Source organism: Elgaria multicarinata, chromosome 2 (genome assembly GCF_023053635.1).
Source record: "Elgaria multicarinata webbii isolate HBS135686 ecotype San Diego chromosome 2, rElgMul1.1.pri, whole genome shotgun sequence".
Classification (NCBI taxonomy): Eukaryota; Metazoa; Chordata; class Lepidosauria; order Squamata; family Anguidae; genus Elgaria; species Elgaria multicarinata.
Window position 1 is genome coordinate 17,358,389 of NC_086172.1, and position 13,090 is coordinate 17,371,478.

Genomic DNA, 13,090 nt, shown 5'->3' on the forward strand with positions numbered 1-13,090 from the left:
TCGAAAGGGGTGTGATGGCTGGTGCGTTAGAGGTTAGAGCCGCGCCAAAAATCAGGGGATGATGGGACTGCCTTGAGTCTGGGCGTCCATGTGGACACATGGATAAGCTGTCCTGGTGCCGAGTTTGAGGTTTCTAATATGCAAATTGACGGAGCTATCCCAAGGGGTGTGAATGGGGTGCCCGATTTTCAAAAATTCGCCAAAAATCAGGGGATGATGGGATTGCCTTGAAACTTGGCGTCCATGTGGACACATGGATAAGCTATCATGGTGCCGAGTTTGAGGTTTCTAACGTGCAAATTGACGGAGCTATCGAAAGGGGTGTGATGGGTGGTGCGTTAGAGGTTAGAGCCACGCCAAAAATCAGGGGATGATGGGATTGCCTTGAGTCTTGGCGTGCATGTGTATCCCTGGATAAGCTTTCATGGTGCCGAGTTTGAGGTTTCTAACATGCAAATTGACAGAGCTATCCCAAGGGGTGTGAATGGGGTGCCCGATTTTCAAAAATTCCCCAAAAATCAGGGGATGATGGGATTTGCTTGAAACTTGGCGTGCGTGTGTATATGTCCATGAGGTGTCATGGTGCCAAACGTGAGGTTTCTAACTTGAACAGAAAAAAAGTTGTATACTTTTTTAGCTTTCAATGCAACCCTATGGGGGGGAAAAACGGAGCTCCGGATCCGGAGCTCCGAGCGGAGCGGAGCGGAAGTGGGCCGCTCCGAAAATGGCGGATCTCTAAGTGAAGCGGAGCGGGGGGTCCATGCACACCCCTACTGAAAACTATAGGAAGCACTTAATGAACTTGATGTTGAGATTTCTCTCTTTAAAATATATCAGACTTTGTAAACACCAAAAGTACTAAATGTCCTTTTGAATGAAGCTATTTTAAGCTTACTTAGAATGAAAGATGTTACATCCAGCAAATCTTCTCACTGCACCCTATTCAGCATTTAGGTATATCATTCACCTCACAACACGGCATTATCACAGTGCACATTTCCTTATGTCTGCTGGGCAATGACATGGAGAACTCAACATATTATTATGCTGCAATCAGGGGCAGCCCAAGACATTTTTGGCCTGAAGCAAAGCAGCAAATGTCCCATTCCTTGTACCCCTGCCTGCCGCCAGTCAGGTTGCACAGTATCCAAGGCCAGTCAAGTGATTTTGTTCCGAGGAAGAAACCCCCCAAAGTACCTCTCCTGCTCCCTGGCAGTAAAAATACAACAACAATAATAAATGTAATCGCTATCAATTTTCTGCCCTTTCATGGCATTGAAAATCAGCTGTCTAATCACAGGGCCAACTCTGACTGCAATACGTAGTGAATGTAGCAGCTGAATGTTAGAGAGGGACTTTTCCCCATCATTGCAGAAGTAGCTTCAACTGTCCATTTCTTTCCTACTGCAGCCATTACTACTGTTCTGGGGAAATGAATATTTGGGGGGGCTTTTCCCTTTCAAAAGGTCATGCATATGTAAGCACCAGTGCTGGTGTGCACTATGTGTGTGTATGCAACACACACACACACACACACACACACACACACACACACATATATATATATATATAGAGAGAGAGAGAGAGAGAGAGATCCTCCCCCCATTAACTAGAAATCTACTGCTGAGGACACTAGACCCCTTTTCCCACCAAAGAAGGAAAGGAAAGGAACCTCTCGTGCAAGCACTGAGTCATTACTGACTCTTGGAGGGACGCCAGCTTTCACTGACGTTTTCTTGGCAGGCCTTATAGCGGGGTGGTTTGCCGTTGCCTTCCCCGGCCGTTATTACCTTTCCCCCAGCTAACTGGGTACTCATTTTACCAACTTCGGGAGGATGGAAGGCTGACCTGAGCCGGCTGCCTGAAACCAGAAAAGAAAAACAAACAAACTGGGCAGAACTGAATAAGGTGGATATGTAGGTCATTTGGTGGTTAATTCTAGAACAGGTAGTATTTGATAGACTGATAATGATAAGATAATGACACACCATCTTAATAAAAAGCTTATACAAGAATACGGTTGTGTAAGGGTTATTACTAGAGATCTAACGGACTGATTTTATTCACTTTTGTTTTAAACTGAAGCTTGAGCAGTGTAGACATGCAGGAAATTTTGAAACTTCAAAGTTCAAAGCTCAGGCTTTAATAGCCATAAAGTATGTTAACAATAATCAGTCTCTCTGCCAGAAGCAAAAATGGTGTTTCTTGCTGTTGCCATGTTATCAAGTAAAGCCTCTATGCCAGAAACAAAGGTGGCGGCTCCCACTGATCAGTTTCTCTCTCCCATCCCTGCCTCAATTAAAAACAAAAACCCATCCCAGCAAGAAGTAAACATGGCATGACCTGTCATTGAACCTTCAAGAAAACCAGCGCCTCTGCCAGAAAAGATGGCACCCACTGCTGCATTTATCCATCCTCCCCTCAAGCACTCTAGATGCTGCATGTGCGCATAAAAGTCTTTCCATAACTGTAAGTTAATCAGGGAAAACATTATTGATTTAAAAATAAAATCAGGAAGGAGAAGGCAAGAGAATGTCGGCAAATTATGTGGCAGAGCTTTTGCCTTACTTCCATAATGGCAAATACGGCCTCCCGGAGGTGAGGGAAGAAGCCCTGCAAATTGCCATGGAAACCCTGCAATCCCTCCTCTGCCCCCCCCCCCCAAATTAATGTGAAGGTGGGGGAATATGGTTCACTAATAAATACAACAAAATCACCCCACCATCAGGAGAAAAAAGAAGTAAATGGCAATGCCCATCAGAATGTATAACCATCCCCATCCCCAAATGTCCCTGATCTCATCGTCCTATCTTTAAATGACCCCCCTCAAGAACGGGCCTCCTCTTCCCTCAGCACCTAGAACCAACTGTCTTTTTCTGCCCCTTTGCTCCTTCTTTTTTAGGGTTCAGGTCTTGGGTCCCACATCAGCACCCCGTTGTTGCTGCTTTCACAATTACCTTCCCCAAGTGTCTATTTCCAATGCTGTTTTCTATTCAGCCAGTTTAAAAGAATTTTTAAATAATAATAATAATAATAATAATTCTTCTTCTTAATTTTAATTATTACTTGCTGAAGGCAAGTGCACAGCCTTGACTTGGAAGATGACTAGAGCAGGTGCAGAACAGGCCAGACTAAGCCGAAACGCTTCTTCCGTGGAGTTTGGGAGCGCATCACCTGCTGGTTTAGTGACTTAAAAAATCCAACTCCTCTCTGGCTTCCCAGAGGGTGACGTTGTCTTCTCACCCAGCACTACCCCAAAAATTGCTATTTGTAGTGTGTTTCGCCCTCAGAACTACCAGCACCCATGGTGAAATGGGCTGTATGCTAGCAATAGAGAGAAATGGGGTTAGATGTTGGATAACTTTGTCACAAAAAACTTACTCCTCCAAATCGGGTGAGACATAGTGCAGTGTCAGTTCACACTGCGACGTAACAGACCCTTACACTACGCCCCATCGCATAAACCCTTCTCAGGACAAGCACCATCACCTGAAAACCTGAGGAAGGGTTAAATAAAACCTTTCCCCTAGCTATGAGGGAAACAGCTTTAATATAGGATCTCTCAAAATAAACTGTGGGAATACTCTGGTGTGGGTGTTTAATAACTGTAAGGTAGGTTAATAATGCCAAGCTGACATGTGGTATTTGGTAGCTAACAAAGTAATAAGTTTATTGTTGTTTAAAAGCTTTAAATCAAAATATAATACTTTCAATCCTGCCTGACCTAAACTCTCCACACACCAGCTACCTCACTCTCTTCACACCAATCCTAAGTCTCTAGAATCCAAACTCTTCTTACTCTCCTCACACGCACTCAAACTCACACACAACTCAAACTCCAAACTCTCAACACTCTCCTTATATACTCCTTCCCCCCAACCTATTACATCATAAAACACACCCATACTTAACACTCCATACTTACCAGACATACTGATCTAGACATATACAAGATACTCAATTGTGGGATAACGCCACACACACCTCAAACATAGTTGTAATAGAAACTTCAAAAATCTTGTTGTTGTTGTTGTTGTTGTTGAATAACATCAATATCATATCTATATAACATGATCAAACTTAACATATAAGTGCACCCCCCACCTCGGGATCTCATTCCTGATTCCAAAATCTCATACTTTCTTCTGCTGGTGGTTTCCCACTTCCTTTAGAAAACACAAATATTAGGAACTGTTTCCAGATTCCTTCAAAATCATTTGTTTTAGCTATACCTCTTCTGAATTTAATATTACAAGTCAATTTATCATAAATAGCTATGTCCCATACTTCTTTATACCATTCTTCAATACAATAATCCCCTTGAATCTTCCAGTTCCTAACTACAATCAATCTTGCTGCAGTCAGCAAATTCGTTATCAATTCCTTAATTTCTTTTTTACATTTTAAATCTTCAAATAGTGACAGTAATGCAACTTTTGGTGTTCGTTCTATCTTCATTCCCACAATTTCTTCAATCTCCAAAAACACCATCTTCCACAATTTTTGAACATATTTGCATTCCCACCACATATGTAAATACATTCCTTTTCCCCCACATCCTCTCCAACAATTTGCTGAGTGCTGATTATTTATCTTATTTAATCTAACCGGGGTTAGGTACCACCTCCATATAATTTTAAAATAATTCTCTTTTATTCTTACTGACATATTTCTCAACGCTCTTTGTTTCCATTGTCCCTCCCAGCTCTGTTGTCCTATTTGTACATTTAAATCTGTCTCCCAAACCATTTTACCTGAACTATCCATCGACCCTTTCTCCAACAATATTCTATATATTTCACTCATTAACCCTTCAAAAATCTCTACAGGCCAGCAATTTTAAAAATAGAGGTGACATTGGAGAAATGGGCAACAGATTGTGAGAAATGTCATCTGGATTCTTAGTAATGAATGAATGAATGAACGATGTCAGTGCCATATAAAAAGGACAGTGTGGAAGGACATATAAATCCATTTCAGAAAAGACATTAAAACAAAGGCAGATGATTGGATTGGGTGGGAAGAACTCTGCTTGAGTGAGGCCCTGGTGCACCATTACCAGTCAAGAGTAGACCATACTGGGCTTGATAGTCTGACCTAATACAAGGCAGCTTCCTATGTTCCTAATTAATCAACTAAAATATTCCCCAAAGTTAATATTTTATTACTTAATTCAAGTTGCCTCTTGATTACATGAAGAACATCGACCGTGGGAGACCTTTGAAAGACCAAATGAAGTACTTCTCTCGGTCTTGCCAGCAGAGCTGCAACTTACATTAATGAATTAGGATTCCTTTTGTGAAATGCTACCCTCTTTTACTTGCTCCCACAGGGGGAATACATCTTTGAATATGGCATACTATAATGTTATATTCCAGGATGTATTAATTGCATGCAGTATTTTTCATCATTCCTCATAATTATTAAATGTTTTTCAGGTGCAAATAAAATGCAGTTACCATTTTATTAAAAACTGGATCGTAACATTCTTTTCCTTTATGAATTAATTGCTTAGGCTGATCATTGATAGAGTTGGTTTACTGGAGCAAACCTTCTACCCTGGTGTGGCTGATTAGAGGAAGGATGAAAAGGAGGTTGTGGGGTGAGGGGGTGGTGGGGAGAGAGAGATGGGTAGCGTTTGAAATTGAGAAATGAATCCCTGTGGGGTTTTTTTTTACATGTGTGTAGATGTTCTAGCCTCTTAATATCTGATGGTTTAAAGGAAATTGCAATCTACTGTTGATCTGCAATAACCTTTTTTCATTCCAGATTGAGACACTTCCTGCTGAAAAAGATAAAAAAGAGGAGGACCCTGAGCAAAAGCCAGTGCAAGCACACAGTACCCCTCCACCCACGCAGCTTTCCGACACTGAGGATTTTACAGGACTAGAGACCACCAGCTTATTGCAACATGAAGACACTGTCCTTCACATAAGTGAGGATAATGGGATGGAGAATCCCCTTCTTTCCAGCCAGTTCAACTTCACACAAGTTGAGGTGGGGCAAACTGATGTTGACCTAGATGAGTCTCATGTTTGACTTGGGAAGGAAACTGTAATTCATTAAATGAAGAAGAGACCTCCCTCTAGTCATCACATCCCTCTGGACGTAATTGAAAGAGAGCACTTTATAAATGCTGTATCTTATTTGGTACAGGTGGGCCAATATATTTTAAAAAAGCCACACCTTTCAACAGATCTAGTTGGACTCAGGGCACACCATGAGATAGAGGAATAACTTGGAACATTCTTAGGCACAGAACTAAGTCACAACATCATGGTATTTTACACTCTTCAGCTTCTACAATAAAATAAATTACATTAATAAATGCTAGGCAGAAAAAGAGGACAATCTTTCTAGAGGTTGGCCACCTTACTATAGTATCCTGAAGTTTATTTTTGTAATGTCAGAAGGGAGATATACGTACATAGTATATTCATCACAAACATAATTACTGTAGCTATAGAGCTACAGAATGTTTTATGACTGTATGTGTTCCGATTAGCATCAGAATGTCAAATGCCAGACAAAGATCAGAGGAATATTTTGGGTAATTTCTGGCCCTTGTTTGCACTTGCACACTCTGAGATTTAACCTATAAATTGTTTTCATTTCTCTAAAAATTAATGCAGACTATACTGAATTGATCATGCTATGCAGAGTTTGGGCAAGTCTTCTGCAATTGATGCAAATGCAGCTAAATATTCTGCTTTGAAACACTGAGTAACCTTAACCTAAAAACAGCAGGATTAATGTGGGGTCTTTCAATATCTGTTTTGTGCATATCTGCAATTATATATTTATCCATAACTTTCTATTACTATTATCTACCTACAACTAAACCAGGAGTTGATTTGTAGGGAATAACTATTTCTATACACTGAGAGCCTGTAATATGAACACGTTTATTTCCATGTTCACTTATGAAAAAATGAAGGTATTTGTGAAACTCTGTGAAAAAGCTTAGTATTTATGAATTATACCTCTATTGTGTGCTGCTTAATTCTTTGAAATCATGGATGATTTGCAATCCAGGCTAAATGAAATATGAATGTAACCATTAATTTTCAAGTAGCTAATAACCTTTTTAGTTTAACATCACTATCTTGATATTAGTTTAGTTCATGTCTAAAGGATTCTAAAACGGATTATTGTGCCAGTCATATGTATGGTTACCAGAATAGCCTGTTCTACGAGGCTATATTTAAATTACAGAATCATAAATAGCTCGGAATGATTTCTGAAGCTATGCAGCAAAAATGTATGGCACAAAGTGTATTTTTACCGTTTTCATAAAGAAGAAACTAATTTGCATCACTCCCGTCACTTTAAACCAATCAAGCCTCTGTACCACACTGAGGTGTTTTTTTGAAAACAAAACAAAAACAAAATGTAACTGTATGTTACTTCTTAAATGTTCTTAATTAAGCTGATAATTGGCTTATTCCTAGGGTGGCTTTCTCATTGGATTCAGTTAGAAAGTGGAATGATATCGCTCAGAAAGTATAATTCTGTTTCCAAGTTCATAACCGTTCTACTCAGGGAACAGTCATATAAAGGCATGGTGGCGAACAATATAGTTCTTTTATACTCTACATGCTTAAATGCATTAGACAAACTATGATATAAAAATAAAAGATTTAATGTGCGGACTTTATAGCAGACTGAAATAGGTTTTACTACTTTTTTTGTTATCTCATAATCAAAGCAGCAGTATATTGTGCCTGGCAGTAGAAATGTGTTGGATTCGCTTCTCCTTTAAGTAATTATCCAAATTATAAATGAATTATTTTCATTAAAAAGCATTTATTTTTTTAAAGGGCACAACTTATAATTTATCTGGTCTCAGGCTGAGATTTTCTTTGTTAATGTTTAGGGATTTGGTCAGATTTATTGGTGCATACTGAGAGAGTATGATAAGGAAATGCTGGTGAATATCTATACCTGTATTTACAGATTTTTACAAAAATGTTTTCAATAATGACAGTCTAGTTTAGATAGAGAGCATTTATCTTTGTGTGCACTAAATACTTCACCCAATCACACATTAAGAACAGAAAATACTGTGATTCACTATATCAAAGTCAATTCTTATGAAATTTTGTATCTTTATCATTACCCATTGTAAAGTATTGGATCCATTTTAGTAAGCCATAATGAGAACTCAAAAATATGCCTGTTGTGATATTTTTGTTTTCTTTTAAAAGTTGCAATTTAAAAACATATATTAGTGACTTACAAAAGTTATCTTAGAAAGATAAATTCAGTCTGACAGCCAAAAGAGGACTGTTGATGCTTAAGCAATCTACTGAGATACTGAGCACGTCTGTTCTTCTTGTGTATTTTTATTTCATTTTGGCTGCACTGTACTAATTAACGGTGCATATAAGTGTACTCTAATGGAATTTGTGCTTTCTTCCAGTATATTGATATGTGACAAGTATATTTCTGCTGTGAAGAAAACTGATGCTACTTACTTAGTGTTAGAGGCCTTACGTGCACGTAATGTTCAACAAATGTCTGTGTTGTAAAAAAAAAAAGTCTGTCAGTGTTCAGTAAATTTTGTTCTTTCAGTTTTTTTACATTAACTTGCTGTTGCTATTATTAAAAAACACATGGTGTCCCTTTCTAAGACTGTGCTACCAAGTTATGAGATCACAGCCATGCTCACAAAGTTTATTGTTAAATTTCCTCTTCAACATGTGCCTCCTGATAGCTTTTCAAGCAGTGCCCAATCCCAGTCCAGTTCTATAGAAAGGGAGAATTATTGTATTGGAAATCCCTGGTATTATCATCATGTGTGCATTTGTGTCTTATTTTAATGTGACTGTAGTTGTGCAGAACGTTGAAATATCTGTATGTGTGTTTGTATGTACATGTATGTGTATAGGAGTGTCAAGGGATGTATTTTTCAAGAATGTTGCTGCAAGCTTTTGAAGAAATGTTGTCAAGACTTGAATTGGTTTTAATTTTTGAAATATATATTTTAGAAAAGAAGAATTGGCATCAAAAGTCCAACTCAACTAGAGTTATCTATATAAGTAAACTATTTCTCTCTAAATCTAGGGTATTCCCTGTCAAGATTTCAGTGTATTTTGACACTTCCATTGCCAAAGAGTTATGTAAAAAAAAAATCATTGGAAAATAAAATACTTCTGTACAAATCTCTTCAGCAATTAGTAACAGCAATTATACATTGGTAAATAATCTCAGGGTAGTCAGGAAAATGTTACCTTATCACTAATATATGCTACATATAGGAAGTAAAGGAAGGACTTTTGTTCCATGTTAAATATTTGAAACCAAGGGGCTTTAATGAAAATACTTGTTTATATGAACCATTAAATGAAACATATCAAATTATCTATTTGTACCCATTAAGATTGATGTTTTAAGTTAACTGAAAAATGAAACCCCACTAAGAAGACATAAGCGTTTAAAACTATGGTTTCAAAGGATATAGAACAAAAATGTGTGCCAAATGACCAAAGATGAAGGATAAAATAAACTATAGAAATGTATGAATTACGTTCATGAAAGAGATTACAATATTTACTGTTTGAATATGCATAAATAATAAAACTTGTCTATAAATATTTTGTTATGTTTGGAGGAAGTTCTGTCACTAAGATTTTTTTTCCAGAGAATGAGCATTTGCAATATGCACATCACTTAGTACTTATTCCATTAAAAGCTATGGTAGGCCTGTACAATTGTGATTCAACAAGCGGAATGAACCCATGCTTATGTAAGCATTTATGTGGACTCGCGTCATTTCACTGTATTCTTTTCCAGTGTTAATGTCTATGCAGGCCTTTACATCAAGCCAAACATAACCCACCACCCATGCATTGTGTCTGCTAGAGGTTTGATATCATCCCCCCTCTCCTTCCCTCCCCCATTTGTGCAGTCTCAAGTTCATTAAGCCCTGGTGGGCTCCATTTGTCTTGGTGGGGTCACAAGTCTACTTGTCCTGATCTTCGGAAATAGACATTAACAAATGGGGAATCATCCTGATGAACACAAGCCACTTACTACGTGAGTTTGCCACTTTCTGTGTAGATTTAACAAGCTAGCTGGATTAACTCTATGGGTGAACATACTAACTTTTGTGATAAGTGAATCTATACAGAACATTGACAGAATATGCTTGGAACACTAACACAGGTGATTATTTATTTATTTATATATATATTTATTACCCGCCTCTCCCTTTGGATTGAGGCGTGGAACAACATTAGTACAAGAATCAACACATCTTAAAAATACTTGATTTCACATTCATCTGGGACTGGGTAGGCCTGCTGGAAAAGGCTAGTTTTCAAAGCTGTCTTAAAATCACAGAGAGAGTTAATTTTACAAATCTCCTCCGGCAGGCTGTTCCACAATTTGGGGACGACAGAAGAAAGGGTCCTCTGGGTAACAGATGTCAGCCTAGTTTAGGCTGACTGACGTAAGTTCTCCCCAGAGGACCTGAGTGTGCGTGGCGGACAGTATGGGAGAAGGCGATCCTGCAGGTAACCTGGACCCAAACCATGTAGGGCTTTAAAGGTAATGACCAAAACTTTGTACTTTGCCCGGAAACTAATTGGCAGCCACTGGAGTGATTTTAATGTTGGGGTAATATGCTCACCTCTAGATGTACTGGTGACCAACCTAGCTGCCATATTTTGAACTAGTTGAAGTTTCCAAAGAAGGTACAATGATGGCCCTTTGTACAGTGCATTGCAGAAGTCAAGCCTTGAGGTTACCAGCACGTGCACAACCGTCTTTAGGTCTTCTGACTCTAGGAAGGGGCGCAACTGGCGTAACAGCCAAAGCTGATAGTAGGCACGCCTGGCCATCGCATCTATTTGGGCTGTCATTTGGAGTGACGGATCCAGGAGCACCCCCAAACTGCAAACACAATCTTTCAGGGGGAGTGTATCCCCATCCAGAACTGGTTGACACACCTCCAAACCTAGGTCAGAGCCCTTGACAGCAAGCACCTCTGCCTTGTCTGGATTCAGCTTCAGTTTGTTTTTCCTCATCCAGCCCATGACCGCCTCCAAGCATTCATTCAGAGGAGACACACTATCCTTAGCTGATGCTGTTATTGAAGGCATACAGAAATCTATTTGGGTGTCATCAGCATACTGATAGCACCCCGCCCCATTCCTCCAGATGATCTCTCCCAGCGGTTTCAAGTAGATGTTAAACAGCATTGGGGATAGGATGGAGCATTGTGGTACGCCATACAACAGCACCTTTTTTGAGGAGCAACTATCCTCAAGAATCACTATCTGACAGGTAGGAGTGGAACCACTGGAGCACAGTGCCCCTGATTCCCAAACCACCCAGGCGTTCCAGGATACCATGGTCGATGGCATTGAAAGCCGCTGAAAGGTCCAAAAGTACCATCAGGGACATAATCCCCCTGTCAATACTCATGCGGAGATCATCCACTAAGGCGACCACAGCCAACTCCGTATCCTGCCCTAAAGATGGTTTGAAATGGGTCTAGAAAATCTGTATCATCCAAGACTGCTTGGAGTTGGAAGGCAACTGCCCTCTCAATCACCTTGCCCAAAAATGGAAGATTTGATACTGGTCTGTAATCATTAAGGTCCAGGGGGTTCAGGAAGGGCTTTTTTTACAAGCGGCTGTACCGCCACTTCTTTTAAACATGGTGGAAAACTCCCCTCCCTGACAGATGCATTAATAATATGTTGTAATTGTAGTCTAACTGCATCTCCTCCCTGGGCGACCAGCAGTACGTTATCTGTAGCCAATAGCTCATTTATGATGTGGAGACATTTTTCTTCCACTCTCAAAATCCTGGAACCTGGGGTCATCCCATAAAGCTGATTGGTGGGAGATTCAGGACAAATAAAAGGAAGTACTTCACACAGTGCTTAGTTAAATTACGGAATTCACTACCAAAAGATGTATTGATGACCACTCATTTGGATGGCTTTAAAAGGGGGTTGGATAAATTCCTGGAGGAGAAGGCTGTTAATGGCTACTAGCCCTGATGGTTATATGCTACCTCCAGTATTTGAGGCAGTAAGCCTGTGTGCAGCAGTTGCTGGGGAACATGGGTGGGAGGGTGCTGTTGCACCATGTCCTGCTTGTTCATCCCTGGCCAATGGCTGGTTGGCCACTGTGTGAACAGAGTGCTGGACTAGATGGACCCTCAGTCTGATCCAGCATCAGGGCACTTCTTAAGTTAAGTTCTTATTTGAGTCCTCAGATGCTGGGAACGGGCACATTGGAACTAAACTGAGCCCATTAGCTGCAGTCATGTAATCTTCACACAATGTAAAATATTAGATTAAAAGGTCCATTTCCCCCAGTTTAGGCTTCTTGAAACATTACAATTAGTAGTGCTTTTCCGACCGGCATAGACATGGCAAAACACAATAACAATCGTAACAAATTACCCTTTCTTCCTTCTGTGTAGAGCTTGCCTCAAATAGTTTACATAAAAATGGGTGGTGTTGGTGCTCACCATGACAATAGGGCAAGAAGGTAATAATAACTTGAGTAAACCTGTGGAGCCAACATGGCATAGGCTGAGCCCCTTGGTAAATCAAGGCTGGTGTCCTACTGGCAAGATGCCCGTTATAATCCCCTCAGCCCTGCTTTCTCAGAAGTACTGCTGCGCATGCACGGAGTGCCTTGCTCTCACTTCTGAGTCTAACCTTGACACGCTGCCCATAGATCTAGAATTAATGTTAGAAGGCAAATGTCACATTAATCTTTTAGTTTTGAATATTAAATAGGGTGACCATATGAAAAAGAGGACTGGGCTCCTGTATCTTTAACAGCTGCATAGAAAAGGGGATTTCAGCAGGTGTCATTTGTATATATGGAGAACCTGGTGAAATTCCCTCTTCATCACCACAGTTAAAGGTGCAGGAGCTATACTAGAGTGACCAGATTTAAAAGAGGGCAGGGCTCCTGCAGCTTTAACTGCTGTGATGAAGAGGGAATTTCACCAGGTTCTCCATATATACAAATGACACCTGCTGAAATTCCCTTTTCAATACAACTGTTAAAGATACAGGAGCCCTGTCCTCCTTTTCATAGGGTCACCCTATATTAAACA

The 13,090-nt window shown here is 39.9% G+C and overlaps 1 protein-coding gene across 1 annotated transcript in view; it reads left to right on the forward strand.

Annotated features, from left to right (window-relative positions):
* Window positions 1–6,621, forward strand: part of UNC80 (unc-80 homolog, NALCN channel complex subunit) — a 186,252-nt gene extending 179,631 nt beyond the window's left edge. The window contains exon 65 of the mRNA XM_063116088.1: window positions 5,770–6,621. Within this exon, the coding sequence (XP_062972158.1) occupies window positions 5,770–6,039 (270 nt within the window). The 3' untranslated portion in view covers window positions 6,040–6,621. The remainder of the gene's footprint in view (window positions 1–5,769) is intronic.
* Window positions 6,622–13,090: the final 6,469 nt, after the last annotated feature.